This window comes from Podarcis erhardii, assembly GCF_964252035.2.
Source record: "Podarcis erhardii genome assembly, chromosome: 6".
In the NCBI taxonomy this organism is placed as follows: domain Eukaryota; kingdom Metazoa; phylum Chordata; class Lepidosauria; order Squamata; family Lacertidae; genus Podarcis; species Podarcis erhardii.
This window is the reverse complement of record NC_138510.1, coordinates 63,851,806-63,870,547: the sequence shown is the minus strand read 5'-3', so window position 1 is coordinate 63,870,547 and position 18,742 is coordinate 63,851,806. Positions and strand designations below refer to the sequence as shown.

Sequence of the window (18,742 nt, the reverse complement as noted above, 5' to 3'; positions counted from 1 at the left end):
CACTGATGTTGGCCAGAGAGGGATCTATGTGATGAGGGTTCTGTTGTGAGAAACATTCATATGCTACCTTGGCAAAATGAGAATGAGTCACAAGGAACAGTTTTAAGCAATGGCTTAGCCAGCCTGCAGTAGGTACTCTATGTCTGCAAAACAGGGGTAGGGAACTCACGTCATTCCTGGCCACTGTCCATAATGTGTTATAATGTGTGGGGCTGATCAAAATGGTAAGTTTAGCAACACCTGGTGAGCCAAGGCCTTCCCACACCTGCTGTATTACTTATTTCTATATTTAATTTCTATCCCCACCTCCCTTCCAAAGGAGCTCAAGACAGCAAACACACCCACATTTTAATAGCAAAAAAAGCATTTAAAACATTATTTTTAAAAGCAGTTACAATTTAAAACATTATTTCATCCATTATTTCATGGAAGTATTCTGCAGCCACCAAATGCCTGGGTAAAGAGGAATGTTTTTCAAATTCCTCTGGAAAGTTAATGACGATGGAAGCAGAAACACCTCACTAGAGAGGGAATTCCACAAACAGGGAACCATCATTGAAAAGGCCCTGTCATGGGAACAAGAAGGAGACAGATTAAAACTGCAGAGTTATGAAAAACTAAAAAACAAAGTGCGAGATTGGCTTCATTATTATCAGATAATGGAGGCTTACAATTTGGACAAGAAAATTGGTTTTCTTATGTCTTTTTTATTTTTATTTTTTATTGTTTCTCTTTGTAATCTTTAAAATTTGAATAAATACTATTTTTAAAAAAGAAAGAAAAGGCCCCGTCATGGGTCAGCGCCAACTGGGCAACTGTAGAAGAACAGCGCTTGCAGCTGGAAAGGAATTGACCCCTATTAGAAACATATTTGATCAAGAGTTGGATAAACTGGGGGGGGGCAGCCTCATAATTAAATTCTTCCCCTTCTTGGTGGCATTGGAAACTGATACAACTATAGAGACAAGATGTCAGGTATGGTGGAATTGTAACCAAATAAAAATTTCTCCATGTCTTGATTTGGGTCACACTTATCTTGCTGTTCATCATAATTGTGAATATTTTTTCCTTCAGCAAGACTATAGGGATCTTGAGATATCTTTGCCTTTACCTGGCTTTGGCTCACTTGCTTGGGTTATCTGTAGTTACTTGCTGTGCAGTTGCTTGGCTGGAAACCCTGCACTTCCAGTCGATGCAGCTGATAACTACGATAGGCTCATATGATGAAATATTTTGCCTCTTAGAAGAGGATTCACAAGATGGCATTCTGGTCTCATCTCAAGGTAAGAAAGTGGCATGAGAAATTAATGCTATGGTTGCAACTGCAGCTGTTTTCTTTTGTTTTTTTAAATTGGACAACGAGAACTGAGAATGTTGAGGATACTTTGAGTTATTCTACTTGAAAATGCAGAACAAGGTTGTTTATCATGGTTGCAGAAATCTTATATTCCGTCCTAATAAGAAAGTTACTTTGCAACGTTTTGAGGAAAGTAAGACATTATATCGGAAGAATCTTCATTCACAGCATTTAAGCAAGAGAGAAGTTCATCTGGTATTAAGGTCTGTTCTTGAGTATCATCATCTGAAAGTAGGGGCCTCCATTGGTTTTCTGTTGGTGTATGTGGCTCTTCATCTGTTGAGCTGACCATGTTGCTCTGTCCACTTTTACTGTTGTTCAAAACAAGACTGATTTTATCAAATAAAAATGTATTTTCATTGGTACCAACAATAGGCCATGTGGTAGCCATGGGACTTGGGAAATCCTTTATTAAACTACTCACAGGCAAAGCTGGGGTGTTTGGTTTTTTATCTGGGCTTTGCGAATGTATTTCATAAGTACTGTCTTGTAAGACTGCTGGGCTGGAAATCTGAGGTTTGTAGCCATTTTCCTCCGTTGTGTCCGAATTGCCAACAAACAGTATGTCTTCTGGAATGTTAACATTATCCAGAACTGCTTCTCTAGTTTCCTCTTTATGATCTACAACCTTATACTCCTTGTGTACCAGTGTCTCCTCCACTTCAGTTACTACAGCATCCTCATGATCGATGAACAACCCAGTGGAATTGTGTGTTATGCCACCATTTTCCCCCTAAGAAACAATTGCAGAAAAAATTAATAAAATGTAGGCAGGAGGAGGCAGCAAACAGCTATTCAGTTTCAATATCTAGTCTAGGGTAATTAACACAGAAATGACACATTATAATAAAATAAATTGAGGCATCTGTAAAACTGATAGGAAACCTGAATAAAAAGATAACTACATAAATGTTAAAATAAGGTTTGCATATGTGGATATAGGCAAAATCTATGCAATGCAACTTGAACCAATCTATCTAAAGTTAAGTTGTGATTAACTTTATAGTTCCATTCTTTCCTCTCATGTGATGGGAATCTCATGAGGGTGAATGTCTGGCTAGTTCTGTAGATAAGGTCTTATCCTAGGTCAGACTTGTCCATAATCTAGCCCACTATTGTCCACTCTGGCTGACAGCAGCTCTTCAGGATTGCAGAGTTAAGGCTAGTATATGGGCAGGAATTTCTTTGTTGCTTTTCTTGTTGTTTGATACTGAACTATTTCCCCTTTATGCTTTTAAGTCAGAAGTTAATGGAGTTGGTCCATTTTAATTACTGCAAGCCTTTGTTTACGCATAGAAAGAGAAGAGAGTATTCACACGTGATTTAAAGTTAAGGTTACACTTGAATGTAAGAATGAATAGCTATGGAACTAAGTTGAACAATGGGTGATGAATGCTGATAATAGTAGATCAAGTCATATATTATCTTAAGCAATTCCACATTTAGGTAAATTTGGATCTCCTAATCTGGCAATTTTATGTTGCACTTGTAGCAAGGGGAAGGAGTGCAAAGTCTTGATCATGCCATGTAGAGAGATGAACATGAGAAGCAATAGCCAAAGAGGTCCACAACATATGCTGAATGTAATGGTCATAAAATAAAGCATACAGGGCTGTTGCTGTTTTTAAAGTCATGCAAACATTTCTTCCTACAAATGCAAGGTGCCACCTTGCTTCACTCTAGTTTCTTTAGACACATTAAATAAACAGAATGTTGACTTGTGGAGTTACCTGAAGTGATTTGATCACACTGCTGTTCTGCACTCTAGGATAATCTTCAAAAAGCCATTTCGGTGTTATCGACCAAAATGCTGTTTTAACCCTTTTTTTAAAAAAAGCACAACACATGAATTGCATTTTGGAAGAACTGATCACGGTTCAGATTCATTATTGGATTGGAAATGCTTATGTAGTTTAGATAAGGTTGAGAGCAGAATTATATGTAATGGTTGCAGCTCCTTGCCTTCAAATGCAGTTACCAAGAAACACAAGTGAAATGGGGTCTGGAATGATTTTGGTGCAATAGTGGCAAGCGACTAGGAGCAGCGCTGAACCCTTTCTCTGTTCTTCCAGAGCCCCTTCCCAGATCACTCTTCCACCCCCAGCACATTTCTCGTTGAGAGAAAAATAGCTCTGATGAGGAAAGTGGAGAGTGGAGAAAATCTTTTGTCAAATATGTCATGTCATATCTATGCATGAAGTTGCCTCACATCCTGCTTTTCAGTTGTTTTACACTTAAATACACAGCTTTGCCATCAATTTCAGCCTAACTGCAGTCAGATATTGTATTACAGCTAAGGACCAATCTTTCACCAGCCCTAAATAACTTTACAAATCAATTACAAAACCATCACCCTTGCCCTGCTTTAATAAGGGAAAATATGAACGCAAACAGGCACTGCACACACATTTTCCAAGATTGAAACATTTGCTCGAAGGCTAAGGAGAAAAGTCTGGGGAAACACTTCACGCTTGTACCTCTTAATGTTTGTAGCAATCAAACTCAAAATAATTATAAATAAGAAGAACATTCCAAAGCCAGTTCCCCACAGAACACCACCACCATCATCACCATCACCTTAAAAAGAGAGAGAGAAATGATCAGCACTTTGATTTTACACCATATGTGTATTCAGAATTAACTCAGGGTACACCTCACTTGCTGAATAAAATCAATTCATCATAACTTTATGATGCTTGACCAATTGCTTGTGAAGTTCAGATGTATATCATCACAGTGCTTTGTTCCTGCTTTTGCTGAGCCTGCATCTTAGAAATGTGTCCTGTATAGACAACCATGTGCTTCTACTCATAGCTGTTCACATGATGCCATATCAACCACTGAATGGCTAAGCTGATGCACCGAGGAGGGCTTTTCAAATTGTCAAGGTTCCTTATAATGTATTTCAGTACAAGTTGCCACTGAAACTGGCTGGGAGCCTTATGCTTATTATGAAGCTTTGGTTTGACCATGCTTGACAAATTCAATAGAACTCATGAATATGATGGCAATGGCACTTGCTACGCAAGATACACATTGTTAGCCTTTCTTATCTTTAGCAGAGTGATAAAGATGTTTAACTAGAGAATTGTGTTTCCTTGGCAAACTAGATAGTAGCATAATTAGATCCACATTTGACAAATCAAGTCTTGAGTAAATTGGGAGAGGTACCATGCCAGTTTGATAGAATGTGAGATACTGTATGGAGCAAGATAGCAATTGGTGATAGCAGGTTATGTTTCCTGAAGAGCAAACACGTCAGCTCACCCCTGTTGTTTTATGTACACCAAATCTCCTCTGTGTGCCTTTAGCCACTTGACTGACAATTTTAAAAATCAACCATTAAAAGTTCATATGAGTATTTTCATATTGTATATTCAACCTAGGATGTCTCTGGATTGAGAATAATTTGAGTTAGCTCTTTTATGTGTGAAAACACCCTGAACTTTCATTTCCCTATAATCACGTCAGTGAATGCTGCACTCAGTTCCCACCTCTTTGAGATGTTATCACTGGCTGGTGTAAAAACACCAACAACCCAACAACCAAAAAACCCTCCCAAATCTGGTAACACAGAAAACCTCTCTTCTGGAAACCTGACACAGAGACATTTCCTACCGTTGGTAACCGCAAACATATTTCCTGGACCATTATATGTGTCTTGAGTTTTCCTCGGCAATGCTATCCAGAGAACGGGAGAAAGGAAAGAAAAAAAGGAGAATGACTTCCACTGTGGTACAACAGCAAGTGTAGTGAATACTTTGTTCCCTTGTATTGCGATTAGTTTACCAAAAGCACTTTTCCCAAGGGATTAAACCCTTCAATGCTTTCATTTAAACTGCAATTTGTATTTACTGGTTGTTGGATGAATACTCTCCAAGTTGCAGTTGGTGAAAATATGTCGCTCCTGTGAACAAGGAACATAGGTAACTTCCATAAAGGGAGGAATTTGTCTAGTTCACCCAACACAATATTTGCCTACACCACTGTGAGAAGCTCTGACCCCTCCACTTGCTATTGAACTACAACTCCCATGATCTCTAACCACTGCCCAGGGTATTCACTGGCAGGCAGCAACTCCCCATGATTTCCCAATTCTACCTGGAGAGTCTGAGGATTGAACCTAGGACTTCTCACATGCAAAGTGTGTGTGTCATCACTGAGCTACGCTCCCCCTGAGGGACTGTATCTCTCCTAAAACTCAGCCTTAGGATCCAGCCAACGTATCTTTTGTAGTGTAGTGTGTGTGGGGGGGGGTATTGTCTACATTAATTCAGCAGTTGTGTCAGTTTGGGGTTTCTTCATGCCCCACTGGCTGCCTGGTTTGAGGAGGTCCAGGGTAAAAGCAGAGACATCACCTTGCCAACAAAGGTCTGTATAGTTAAAGCTATGGTTTTCCCAGTAGTGATGTATGGAAGTGAGAGCTGGACCATAAAGAAGGCTGATCGCTGAAGAATTGATGCTTTTGAATTATGGTGCTGGAAGAGATGCTTGAGAGGCCCATGGACTGCAAGAAGATCAAACCTATCCATTCTTAAGGAAATCAGCCCTGAGTGCTCACTGGAAGGACAGATCATGAAGCTGAGGCTCCAATACTTTGGCCACCTCATGAGAAGAGAAGACTCCCTGGAAAAGACCCTGATGTTGGGTAAGATGGAGGGCACAAGGAGAAGGGGACGACAGAGGACGAGTGTTGATAAGCAGTAGTCCCGTGCACAGCGGAAGGATGAGGAGTACGTGCTACATACTGTATATTGCTTTATTTACACTTCAAAGCTGGTATGTTACAGAAAAAACATCTTGCCTCTGCCGGAGCAGAGAAAAGCATCCTCTCTCCTCTAAAGCACACACTGAACTGCAAAGAACAGTGAAAAACAGGAAACCAGTGTACGTCACATCCAGTCTCCCTTTCCCATGGGAAAACCCAACAGTACAGACTGTGGAATGTAAATATTGTCTTGTGACAAGCACTTCGCTGCACAGTGAAGAGAGCAGAAACCAACATCCTCCCCCTTTCTGTGAACATCACTGGGCAGCGTGTTCGTACAATATCAGTACAAACCCAACTTCTGCACATAGGTACAGTGTTGATCCCTTGATACAATCTTGGACAATACATCAGCAGGAATTTCATTACCTGGCATATAGGACACCGTTACGAATCCCTTTTGAATACGTTCCCTAGCATGTTGCAACTTCAATTGCAAGTGCTTTGTGCTTTGCTTACAACCTTCAGAATTCAGCAAAGCCAAACATGCTTTGTTGTCCTGGTAAACCTGGATTGGACATTTGACAGGAATTTTCATGTCTTTGCACAATTGTAACAACCATTCACAATCTTTAAGTGAATAAGACAGTGCGTTCAGTTCAGCTTCACAAGTACTTAAGCTAACTGTTGTTTGCTTCTTGCATGACCAATCAAATAGACCCTGATTGTACATATAGCAAACTCCAGACGTACTTTTCCTGTCTGTAGTGTCACTTCCAAAACTTGCATCTGCAAATATTTCAAGACCACCAGACTTCTGATTGTTAAATCTCAGTCTGTAATGCATAGTGCCTTTCAAATACCGCGCTATGCGTTTCAGAGCTTTCCAATCCTTAACAGTAGGATTGTTGACTTGTCTGCTTAGCAAATTACAGCTAACAGCAATGTCTGGTCTTGAACATCTGGCAATGAAGTTTAGCTTGCCTAGCACACTTCTGTACAGTGTAGTGTCAGAAAATGCTTCTTCAGTGTCATCTACCTGATAACCTGTTGTCATCGGTGTGTCTACAGGGTTAGCATCCATCAGGTTTAGTTTGCTTAACACATCAGCAATTTTCCGTGACTGGTGTACTAGTATGTTACCATCTTGATCTCTCTCTATTTCCAGAGATAGGTAGTTGTTTACCTCACCAAGATCTTTCATGTCAAAGTGCTCTTTCAGTTGAGCTAGGGCGTTATTGTACATTGTGACATCTTTCCAAAAGAATAAAAGATCATCAACATAAAACAAACAATACAGTTTCTTTTGCCCCTCCTCTTTGACAAATACACATGGATCAGCTTTCCCTTGCTTAAAACCTAGAGAAAACAATACTTCAGTGAGTTTTGTGTGCCAACACCGTGCACTTTGTTTGAGACCATAAAGGGACTTCTTCAGAGCACAAACAAATCCCTGTTTTACCTGTACGCCATCAGGTGGAAGCATATAAAGTGATTCATCTAGAGATCCGTACAGAAAAGCTGTATTTACATCATGGTGACTAATGTGTAGATTCTCCTCTGCAGCTAGCTTGAGCATAAGCCTAATGCTCTCATACCTCACTGTGGGTGAGTAGGTCTCGTGATAGTCTTCACCTGGTACCTGTGCAAAACCTCTGGCTACCAATCTGGCTTTGTGTCTGACTATCTTGCCATTTTGATCAGTCTTCGCTTTGAAGACCCATTTGCTTCCAAGCAGTTTCATTCCTGGAACTACTGGAACTAGGTCCCATGTTTTGTTCCTTTCCAAGGAATCAAGCTCAGCCTTCATTGCATTTAACCATGGCTCAGCTTCCTTTGAATCCAAATCCTGGATTTCTTGGAAACTTGAAGGTTCAAATACCTTCTTGGAGCTTTTAACAGCTGTTACTGTTATCTTAGCAAACTCATCAGCAAATCTCTTTGGAGGTCTGCCTTTTGTGGCTCTTTGTGATCTGCGAATTAGCCTTAGGTCTTCAACACTCTCCTCTTCCTTCTTGGGAGAAAAGTGACCTATTGTGAACAATGGTTCCTCCAATTCTTGATCAGAGCTTTCAGAGGGTCGCATAGAGGCTTTCGCACTCTCGAAATCCTCTGAATCACCCGATTCAGTTTCAGACTCAGAATCAGAACCTTCATCAGTGGGTGTGGGTTGTTGTGGTTGCTTTTGACTATCCTCAGTCTCATCACTGTCATCAGGATAACACTGGAAAATTCCCACATTCTCCCCCCACTTGGCATTGTACTCAACACTTCTTGTGAGCTTAATTGCCTTTGAGTCAGTCATCATTATTCTGTAAGACCCTTTCTGATAACCTAGAAAGATACCATGCAATCCACGCTTGTCTAACTTGGAGTTTTGTGGTGAGTGAACCCACATGTCAGAACCAAAAATTTTCATGTGTTTGATGTATGGCTTCTTGCCAAACATCTTCTCATACGGGGTACAACCAATCGCTGAAGATAACCTGCGATTATAACTGTAAGTGAAACATGAGAGAGCTTCGGCCCAATAACTCTCTGGAAGATTAGCATCATGCAGCAAGGTTTTTAACCCTTGAAGCAATGTCTGATTTGCTCGTTCCGCAAGTCCATTCTGCCATGGCGAGCGAGGACTAGACAAATCGTGTTGAATTCCTTTCTCAGTCAGAAAAGCTTCAAACTGCTGAGAAGTGAATTCTCCCCCACGATCACTGAAAAGAGTCTTTACCTTCTTACCATGCACATTTTCCAACCAAGCACAGAATTCCTTGAACCTAGGAAAAGCCTCTGATTTCTGCTTGAGATTGTACACATAAATATACCTGGAAAATGCATCAATGAGAACCATGAAGTACCTGTTTCCTCCCAAAGAGGGCGCTAGTGGCCCAACCAAATCAGCATGAACAATTTGGTATGGTTCTGTAGCTTGCCTACTAGACACCTTACCTTTCGCAGCCATTTTTACCTTGTTTGCTGCGCATGCCTTGCACTTCATGTGGTACCTGCAGGGTTTAATAGTCATACCTTCAACCAAGGCAGGCATCTTAGATACTGCCTCAAAATGCAAATGACCAAATTTTCGATGAAAATCGTGAATACATTCTGCATGCAAACTTTTGTTAGTACCTGCAATGCAACAAGTGTCATCCTGCACAACATCATCATAATACAAAACATACAAACGATCAACATATTCAGCATACAATACATAATCATTTTTCTTTGTGATGATGCACCTTTTGTTCTTAAAGGAAACGTCAATATTCCGCTCATTCAGCTGTCCAACGCTGAGCAGATTATGTTTGGCATCCGGCACATAAAGCACATTCTGTATCGATAAGTCCAAACTGTGAAGAACAACAGTTCCGTAGCCTTTACTTGGGATTGTGTGGTCATCCGCCTGGTGAATCGCACCTTCCTGCGGTGTAAAAGACACGAACAGTCGCTTATCGTTGCACATGTGGTGGGTCGCTGCTGAATCAACCACGAAGAAAGATCTAGACGTCTTCTGGACCTCTGCAACTTTTGGAGTGAAGCGTGAGACCATTGCCTTGGGCTGCGTTGTCCTGGACACTGGACCTTTGCCTTTGCCTCGGCCTTTTCCACGCGATGAGCTTTCACTGCGCTGCTCTGTCTTGGCCCTGGGATTTTTGCATTCCCTCTTCATATGGCCTAGATGTCCACACGAGTAGCATTTCACTGCCTTCAAAGCTTTGGCGCCATCTGGTGGTTCCACTGCACTATGGGATGACGTCTGCGAAGTCTCCCGCTTGCCCATGCAGCTAGCACCACGGCGATCTGCTTCATTGAGAATTACGGCAGTAACATAGTCCACTGTCAGCTGAGCAGTAGGCTGTACAGCAATCTGAGTCGCAACAGACTCCCAACCTGAACCCAAAGATTGTAGTATCATGAAGGAATACACAGCCTCTGGAAAGTTGAGTCCTCTCTGTTGCAGCTCATGTCTCAGATTCTGCATCTCCATCAGATGTTTACGCACATCTCCACCTTCAGCAAGAGCCATATTATGCAGCTTGTTAAAGTAAAACATAGTGGATCCAGCTTCTGTCCTCAAGTGAGCCTCTCTCAAAGCGTCCCAAATTTGTCTGGCTGAGGTCTTATCACGCAATAGACAGAGCTCTTCTGGGGATACTATCAATGTAAGAGTTCCCCTTGCTTTGGAATCTTTAGCTTCCCATGCATCTGTGACTGGAGCTGGGGGGGTGTCTGTAATAACTTCAAACAGACCCTCTTTCCGCAGAATAGCCTCTGCATAGAGAACCCAGTCCGCATAGTTATTCTTATTGAGCTTAGGAATTCCACAAGCATCCTGAAGGGCCATCATGACTCTGGCATTAGCCTTCTGCGTCATGTCTGCTGCTTTAAATCATGCTGCTTTATACAAGCTGCATCTGTGCTGCTTCATTCCAAAGGCAAGTTCAAAAGGAAAGTTCTAAAGTGCTTTCTCTATGCTGCCTTAAATAGTGCTGCGTCATTATTTTCTGCAGCTGCTTTACTCCAAGAGCACTTTTAAAAGTTACTTTCGATTTCCCCGCATAGTAACTTTGCCCGGCAAACGGCTTTAAAAGTTCAAAGTCCAGCCATAAAGCCATTAATTAGAAGCTGGCAGGCTGCCCGGAGCAGTAGCACATACCTCATCAATCATCTTGACGCGCAGAGCAGATTCCGTTCCGATCTGTCCCCCTGCATTCCGATCCTTTGCCGGCACTCCGATTCGACTTCTGGAGCCCATTCTTAAGATGACTGCGTTTTTCTGGGCCCATAACCAAACATTGTTGATAAGCAGTAGTCCCGTGCACAGCGGAAGGATGAGGAGTACGTGCTACATACTGTATATTGCTTTATTTACACTTCAAAGCTGGTATGTTACAGAAAAAACATCTTGCCTCTGCCGGAGCAGAGAAAAGCATCCTCTCTCCTCTAAAGCACACACTGAACTGCAAAGAACAGTGAAAAACAGGAAACCAGTGTACATCACATCCAGTCTCCCTTTCCCATGGGAAAACCCAACAGTACAGACTGTGGAATGTAAATATTGTCTTGTGACAAGCACTTCGCTGCACAGTGAAGAGAGCAGAAACCAACAACGAGATGGTTGGATAGTGTTCTCAAAGCTACCAGCATGAGTTTGACCAAACTGTGGAAGTGGAAGACAGGAGAGCCTGGCGTGCTCTGGTCCATGGGGTCATGAAGAGTTGGACATGACTAAATGACTAAACAACAACAAGTGCCCCCCTTCTTTGTCAGTGCTAGGCTTACTTGGCTGCAGTGTGAAACAGCTGCATCAAGCCACCCTTTCCATTTCCTGCAATGCCCCTGAGTGATACCAGGTTGAGGTCATTCTGCGAAATTGAAAATGTGGCTTGTTCCAAATGCTTTGCATTGCTCAAAGTGCTCTGCCAGCATTGGGGGGAGGGGGAAGGGGAGGAGATGTAAGGGCAGCTGCCTAAGGATACCAGGTGCCGACGTTGGCCCTGCCAAAAAGAGTGTTTGTTGGTAGCCATCCTGGTAGGAACTGTAATTGAATTAAATTCTGGTGTAGAAAGTATTATTATTTATCTATTTTGATAGAGTACTTGTCCATTCCAGACAATACAATCGGATCTGCCAAGCTTATTAATGTTTTAAAAACAACATAAATGTTATTCTTCTTCTTCTGATAAAATGTTTTATTCATAGGCATACTTTAACCAGTTTAGCTAACTAAATCAGTTGCAACTTAACTGATTAATCAACGAAGATTTCTGTAGTTGGATGACATGTCTAGTAAACCCACCCACACCTGCCGAAAACTCTGCAATAGCTTTCAATGGGAACTGCATGTGTATGTCTCTGGATCACTGCCATTTTATTTAGGGGTGTTAAGTTTACATTCCTTTGATTTAGGGACTTAATAGCAGCTGGTTCAGCTTTAGCATGAAGCAATGTGCAGCAGTTCTTCAGGAAGCGCATTCCAGAGGGTGTGCTATTTTCTTTGTAGCATTAGAAAAACAAGAGAGCTCCAGTTCAAAAAAGGGAAAGTGTCATTTTGACTTTTCCTTTTTCTAGTGAAAATATTACTAGCACCAGCAGCAAATGGTAGAATGATTAGATATTCACCATCACCAGTCTAAAAGAATGCATTAGTTCTCCTTATAGCTCCACATTTCTGCAGGAGTGAATGGGCCAAAATGTCATTTGTGACTGAAATACTGAGTGGGCATTGTGCTCCATTATGCTTAAGAAATGGAGATTTTGTTCAAACAACAGAACTGTATGTAGGTAACGGCAGTAGCCCTAAAATAGTTACTGTACGTATTATAATTTTTCATTAAACACTGCCGCCTTGTGGTCTTTGGAGCCACAGCAAATTCTAACAAGAAAATGCAATATGATGTGGCAGTAAAAGGTAATTATTAGAATAACTGGGATGTTGCTGCTATTAACCCTGTGGTGTAATTTCTAAATTTAGTTAGAGCTTTAGAGAAGCAATCTCAGGAACATGTTTTCTGCAAGGGTTTTAGTATGTATGAAATATTCATCATTTTTGGCTGGAGTTATGGATTTGCCAAGGAACCCATGCAATTCCTCCATCTTCGTGTTCAGAAAACTTCCATCTGTTGGTTTTCTGCCTGCTACATTGGTTTTCTGCCTGCTACCTAAAGAGAGCGTCCCTTCAGACACTCCTGGGTGTTAAGATCAGCAGAGGGTGCCCTCTTGGTAGTTCCACCACTCTCAGAAGTTTGGGTTGTGGTGGCCCAGGAGAGTGCATTTTCTATGGCAGCTCCTAAGTTGTGGACTCCTCTCCCTGTAGAAGTGTATCTGGCTTCCTCACAATACAGCTTTCACTAAATGCTGGAAACACACCTCTTTACCCTTTGTGCTTTCAGGACCACCCTGTTCTTGTGATTGTAATCTGCCTTAACTGTTTTTAATTTTCAGCTGTTTTAAACTGTCCTGGGACCTGTTGATGAAGGGCAGATAATAAATTTGATAATATTAAACCCATCTGGCTGGGTTTCCCCGGTCACTCTGGGAGGCTTCCAGGACATATAAAAAACATAATAAAATTTTTATTACTAATATTATTGAGGACACAGGGGTTGGATCTGTATGTAAGAGCACAGTAATACACCTTGATAGACAGAAGGGTCCCCTGATTCAGCAGTTAAAGCCTTTGTATTACTTTGAATGGAATCCAGTAACACTTTACATAATTGTGGTACAGTATCTACTATTTCACAATAATCTGCTTAATCAAGGCTGGGCATAAAAGTCATTCCAGCAAACTTATTACTTTTCATTGTCCTTGGCAAATTCGCCTTAATTCCTATCAAGGCATTATTATTCATGGTGTAGAAATGCTTTGGTTATCTAACAGTCTTATACAGCATCTCTGATGGAAGAACTTTAAAATCAAAGGATGTAATACAACTAAAGGCAAGTTAACAGAAATGAGCAAGAATGTCTGATTTAGTATGTTTCTTCTAATTATGTGAAAGTCATGCTTATCTTTAGTTTTTTCCTGTACGTACGCAAGTGAATCAGGGCCAGTTGCTGCTCGCTCTGACATATACACACACAGTGAACATGAAAGATTAGTATGGCTCTCACATCTTCTACAGAGCAATATGGGTACATACAGCAAACAAATGTGTGTACTGTACATTATTTATGAAACATGTCCTCATCCACACCTTTTAAGGAAAGGTTTCATTCCAGTTAATGCCCCGAAACTATCTTATTCCAGTTTGAATAAGATAATTACCATATACACATCAACACATTGAAAAATATTTTTAGTCAGGGAGATATGACCATACCATAGAGGAAGTTTAGCTCAAACACAGTACACTATGAAATAGTGCCAGTCCCCTTACAATGGCCCCAATGGTACTTACTTGGGATGGAACAGGCCTTGCTGATGCCATCTTGATACACAACATACACTGAAATGTTGAAGTTATGCCCCATTCTGACATTTTCTGTAAGGATGAGGTTTTATTCATTTATTTTAATCATGAAAATAAGTTCTACTGTATAATTTTTTAAAAAGGAATCATGAGTAAAACTTCAGAAATAAGAACCAATGAATTCTAATCCCATGATTTTGTTCTGACTTCTTGGGGAAGGGTGGGGGAGCAGACAGTCATTTTAGAATGTTTTATCACATTTGTATCCCTTTCTCCAAATAAGCAGCTCAGGTGGCTCTATGTGGGTTTCTTATATTTTGTTCCTACAGTAGCTCTATTTGTCCATGTTAATTTTGGTAGTCTTTGCTAAGTTTGCTTGTAGGTTTGGTATGTTTGTTGTCTTTTGGTGACCAAGGGTGAGGAAAACAGATTTCACTAAAAGTGATTCTTCATGTTTGCAAAATCCACTCCTGGGGTAGCAAACCTGGTGCCCTCCAGATGTTATTGGACAACAGCTTCCATCGTCTTTGAGTATAAGCTAGGTTGTCTGGGACTGATGGGAGTTGTAGTCTGAGAGCATCTGCAGGGCGCCATGTTGGCTGTTCCTGAGCGGCTCAATTATTCTGGGTCTAAGAAGCTATGCATGTCATCAGCCCAACATATCATGAAGGCCCCTAAAAAGAGTTGACTTATATTTTACCTTTGATATATGTTGTTGTGTTTTGGATGGGGACTTTTTTCCACACAAGTCCACGTCTGAAATCTGCAGACGTCCATTCCACTATGTACCACAAAACTATTTTTCCAATTGGTTGGGGAGGTTCCCATACAACAGAAATCCCTTTCTGTTCATCGCGGTTCATTTGCATGTTGGTAGGTGGTGGGAAATCTACAGGGAAAAGCATCAGGGATGACTTGACTGTTGTATAAAATCTAGCAAAATATTTGAAATAGTTTTGCAATAGGAAGAAGGTGCCCTTGAAATGAGCGAAGGGTGTATTGATGGGGAGCATAAAGTGGAGTGCAGCTTCTTTATCTCCATCTGGCACACTGGAAATCAACCAAGTGAGGATATAGACATTTTCTTTAAGCTAAGTGCATACACTAGAAAGATCAATGTCAATAAGGATCAAGGAAATTGTATAACTGGAGGGAAAGAACCCAGAGAAACATTTTTCCTCCGCCTCCTCCTCCTCCTCCTCCTCCTCCTCCTCCTCCTGCAAGCTCCCTGTTAGCTATACTCATCCACCAATGGGCAAAAGAGTGTCTAGGACCCTTGCCTATGATGTCATCCAACTATGACCACATTCCTCTCCTCAAATTCTGATCTACTGTTCCTGCAGCAGCAAGATAAGACAAATGCCTTCATATACACACATGGATTCCAGAGAAGCTCATCAAAGTGATGGACATTTTGGAAGTATAATATATTTACCACTTCTGCAGTTGCTGAATGATTAATAATAATAATAATAATAATAATAATACCTTTATTGTCAATGTACAACCTGTGTACAATGAAAGTAACCGAGCCTCCCTCCCGCCCCCCACAAACGTTCAATCTCATTGCACTCTGTGTGCTTGTCGCACAACACACCAACCCCGAAAGTCAGTTGCACTATATTATTTTCTGTTCAGCAGCCTAACAGCCCACGGATAGAAACTGTTTTTTAGCCTGTTGGTACAACTGATTATACTTCTATATCTCCTGCCGGAGGGTAGAAGATTAAAGAGGTGCTGGCTGGGGTGTGAATCGTCCCTGAGAATCAGCTCAGAGAGTAAACCTGGGCACCTGTGTTAAGCACCTGTGTTCTCAACATTTCTAGGCCGATCTACAACCCAAGTGGATGGTGGTAAAGAGCTAGAATTTTGATAAGGTCCTCTTTTAGCATCACATAGTTAACTGGAATAAAATTTCTGTTGCTCCTCAGGGATTGTTGTACTGAGCTGGACTCTCTAGGAACCATCAATTCCTACGAAAGCAGAACAGCTAGAAGCATCCTGTGAAGCTAGAAAGGAGAAGCTTGTCCAAAACCAGGACAGAACTTTGGAATTGCAGTACTAGCTTTCTCTGTCATGTTGAGAGAGCAGAAATGACAAAAATATTGTCATGATTATTCTACAGGATCCATCTAGGAGTGCAATCCCGTGTCGTAAACCCCTCTGGCATTAATGGGACTGCAAAGGTGTATTTCTTAGATTGTCATTCACCTAGGGTGACCAGGTGGAAAAAAGAACAGGGATCCTGCATCTTTTGTACAGAAGAGGGAATTTCAGCAAGTGTAGCTTGTCATATAGCAGAGGCGGATTGAGGGTAACATGACTGGTTCTCTTTGCACTGGTTGTCAAGAAGAGAAGACCCGTAAGCACTTGCCCAGCCATGGGAAGGAGATGTGAGGGCTCTGACAGCTTCCTAGGGTCCTAGAGCCCTCCGTTCTCCTTTCCAAAGCCTAGTTAGTGCTTATCCAGTTTGGGGAGGAGGTGGGAGGGCTGTAGGACCCTGCCGGAAACCTCACACCTCCTTTCCAAAGCCCAGCATGTCCTGAGGGCTGTGGAGAGGCATCAACTTTTGGCCTAGCTCAGGGCGCCATAGTACCAAAGTCCACCCCTACCTATAGCTGTATCTGCTGAAACCCCCTCTTTTGCACAGCACACCAGGAATCAAGTCCTTTATGAATTCCAACTCATTTTAAACTTGATAGCAGTCATTCCCATAATGTCCTCAGTTGTTGTTTTTAAAAGTCATGATGGCTAAGACATAATTTTAAAATGGAATTTGATATTTTTAGATGTCAGCTTTTTGCTTTATCTTTCATACTTTTGCTGAAATGGAATACTTATCTGGTTTGGCATCTCCAAAACTGGGATTGTAGTAATGGATGAAAGTAGTCCTGTTTGTGCGTTAATACATTATGCTTACAGTTGGTGGGGGTCTGAATGTTGGGAAATCATAGGGTCAGTTTCTTTTCTGACACAATTTAACAATGCATTATCCATTTCTCAAAAGTTTTTAAGTACAGTATCTTACCATGGAAACTATGGGGAGGTTGGTTCACTGTAATATTCGCAGGTTTGGAACTTCCTTTTGAATTATGTGCTGTCACATGGAGAGTGGTAACTGCTGGGGGAACCAAAACCTGGCATTTTGTTTCTGTCATTTTACATAAATCCACAATTTCTCCTTGGTTTTCATAGAACACCCTGTAGCCCAAAATTCTTCCTCTGCTCTCCTTAGGAAAAAATGGCTGGGATGTGGGAAGGAAGAGAAGGAGGAGAAAGGAAGATAATTGCCTTTAGAAAGCTGCATTGTGGGGTTTTTTTTGGGGGGGGGGTTCATGCAGTTTCACATGCACAGCAGCTAAGGGGAAAATGTGATTAAACCTGCATTTCCTTAGCTGCTTGCCAACCACTGCAACAGAAGCCACTGCAAAGAAGAGCCTCACTGTTTGTAGTCACCAGGAGTGTGGGAAAGCAGCCGGGGAAGGGTTACTTAACTCTTTCCCTGCTGCTTCACCTCTCCAAGTTGTCCCCTCCCCAGCTGTTTTTCCTTATTTAAATAAATTCTTAGAATCAAGTAAGAAAGTGGCATTTCTAATGTTTACTGTATGCAGTTGTGTATTTTTTCCTAGCCTTTAGAGTGATGTTATTGAGTCAAAATACAACCCCATGATAGATTCTTCCCAGTATTGGCCCCAACTGAAGAAACTGCCTTATATTTTTAATACCTTTCTGAATTCTAGACCTTGTGAAAATAAAACCACCCTGGACTCCCTTAACCTGCAATGTGTTCAGTCTGGAAAGGAGGAAAATATCACCTTGATTAAGATGACCACCTCTTGGCTACCATTCGGGTACGTTGGCCCCAGAAACCTCCACACATCGAGTATAGAAGAAGGTTCTGCAGATAAACAAACAAAATGCAAAAAATAATAATAATTAATAAATCTGAATATGAGGGGTTTTTTTGCCCACTGACTTTCAATTTAAATCATGGTAAAAAGTCTGGCTTGGTCTGTTATTTGTTGTTTTGGTCTTCCATATATATAAAAGAGCAAAGGCATCTATTGCAAAATCCTAACTGTGAACATTTGGAGCTAATGAGGTGTTTTCTGTGTGTATGGTGATCTACAGCAGCGTGGGAAATAAAGACTAGAGGTTGCCACTAGACCATCCTATTTGGCAGAAAAGCACAGGCTCTGCTAAGAAAAGAAAAATCAAATAGTACAGAGCTAAAAACATAAAAAGGGTTTAACCACAGAGCCTAGGATTTGCCGATCAGAAGGTCGGCGGTTTGAATCCCGCGACGGGGTGAGCTCCCGTTGCTTGGTCCCTGCTCCTGCCAACCTAGCAGTTCAAAAGGACGTCATATAAAAGAGCACCTTCCGGCGGGAAGGTAAACAGCGTTTCCGTGCGGTGCTCTGGTTCGCCAGAAGCGGCTCAGTCATGCTGGCCACATGACCCGGAAGCTGTACGCTGGCTCCCTCGGCCAGTAAAGCGAGATAAGCGTGCAACCCCAGAGTCAGCCACGACTGGACCTAATGGTCAGGGGTCCCTTTACCTTTACCTTTAAAAACATAAAAACTAACAAGAAAGAATATTTAAATACATTAGAATCAGCTCTTATTGCTGCCACTAGTAGGTGCAAATGTGTTCTTTATTTTTTTATCTCTATCCACATCTATATGTAGATTTATTAGAATCAGGTATGGGGAAGGAGTGATGGTCTATTTTGTTACTAAAGAAATCTCACTAAAGACTGCCCCA

The 18,742-nt window shown here is 41.4% G+C and overlaps 1 protein-coding gene and 1 long non-coding RNA gene across 2 annotated transcripts in view; one reads left to right on the top strand and one right to left on the bottom strand.

Annotated features, from left to right (window-relative positions):
- On the top strand, window positions 1-16,150 carry LOC309344666. The gene is made up of 3 exons (XR_014157825.1): window positions 1-224; window positions 1,245-1,283; window positions 15,910-16,150. It is a non-coding gene; the product is annotated as an uncharacterized lncRNA (long non-coding RNA).
- Window positions 1,440-18,742, bottom strand: part of IL23R (interleukin 23 receptor) — a 34,110-nt gene continuing 16,807 nt past the window's right edge. Inside the window, exons 8-15 of the mRNA XM_081867178.1 lie at window positions 17,794-17,876; window positions 17,007-17,223; window positions 14,679-14,867; window positions 13,967-14,050; window positions 4,976-5,038; window positions 3,835-3,934; window positions 3,088-3,178; window positions 1,440-2,090 (exon numbers count right to left, since the gene is read on the bottom strand). Coding sequence (XP_081723304.1) covers window positions 1,467-2,090; window positions 3,088-3,178; window positions 3,835-3,934; window positions 4,976-5,038; window positions 13,967-14,050; window positions 14,679-14,867; window positions 17,007-17,223; window positions 17,794-17,876 — 1,451 coding nt within the window. The 3' untranslated portion in view covers window positions 1,440-1,466. The remainder of the gene's footprint in view (window positions 2,091-3,087; window positions 3,179-3,834; window positions 3,935-4,975; window positions 5,039-13,966; window positions 14,051-14,678; window positions 14,868-17,006; window positions 17,224-17,793; window positions 17,877-18,742) is intronic.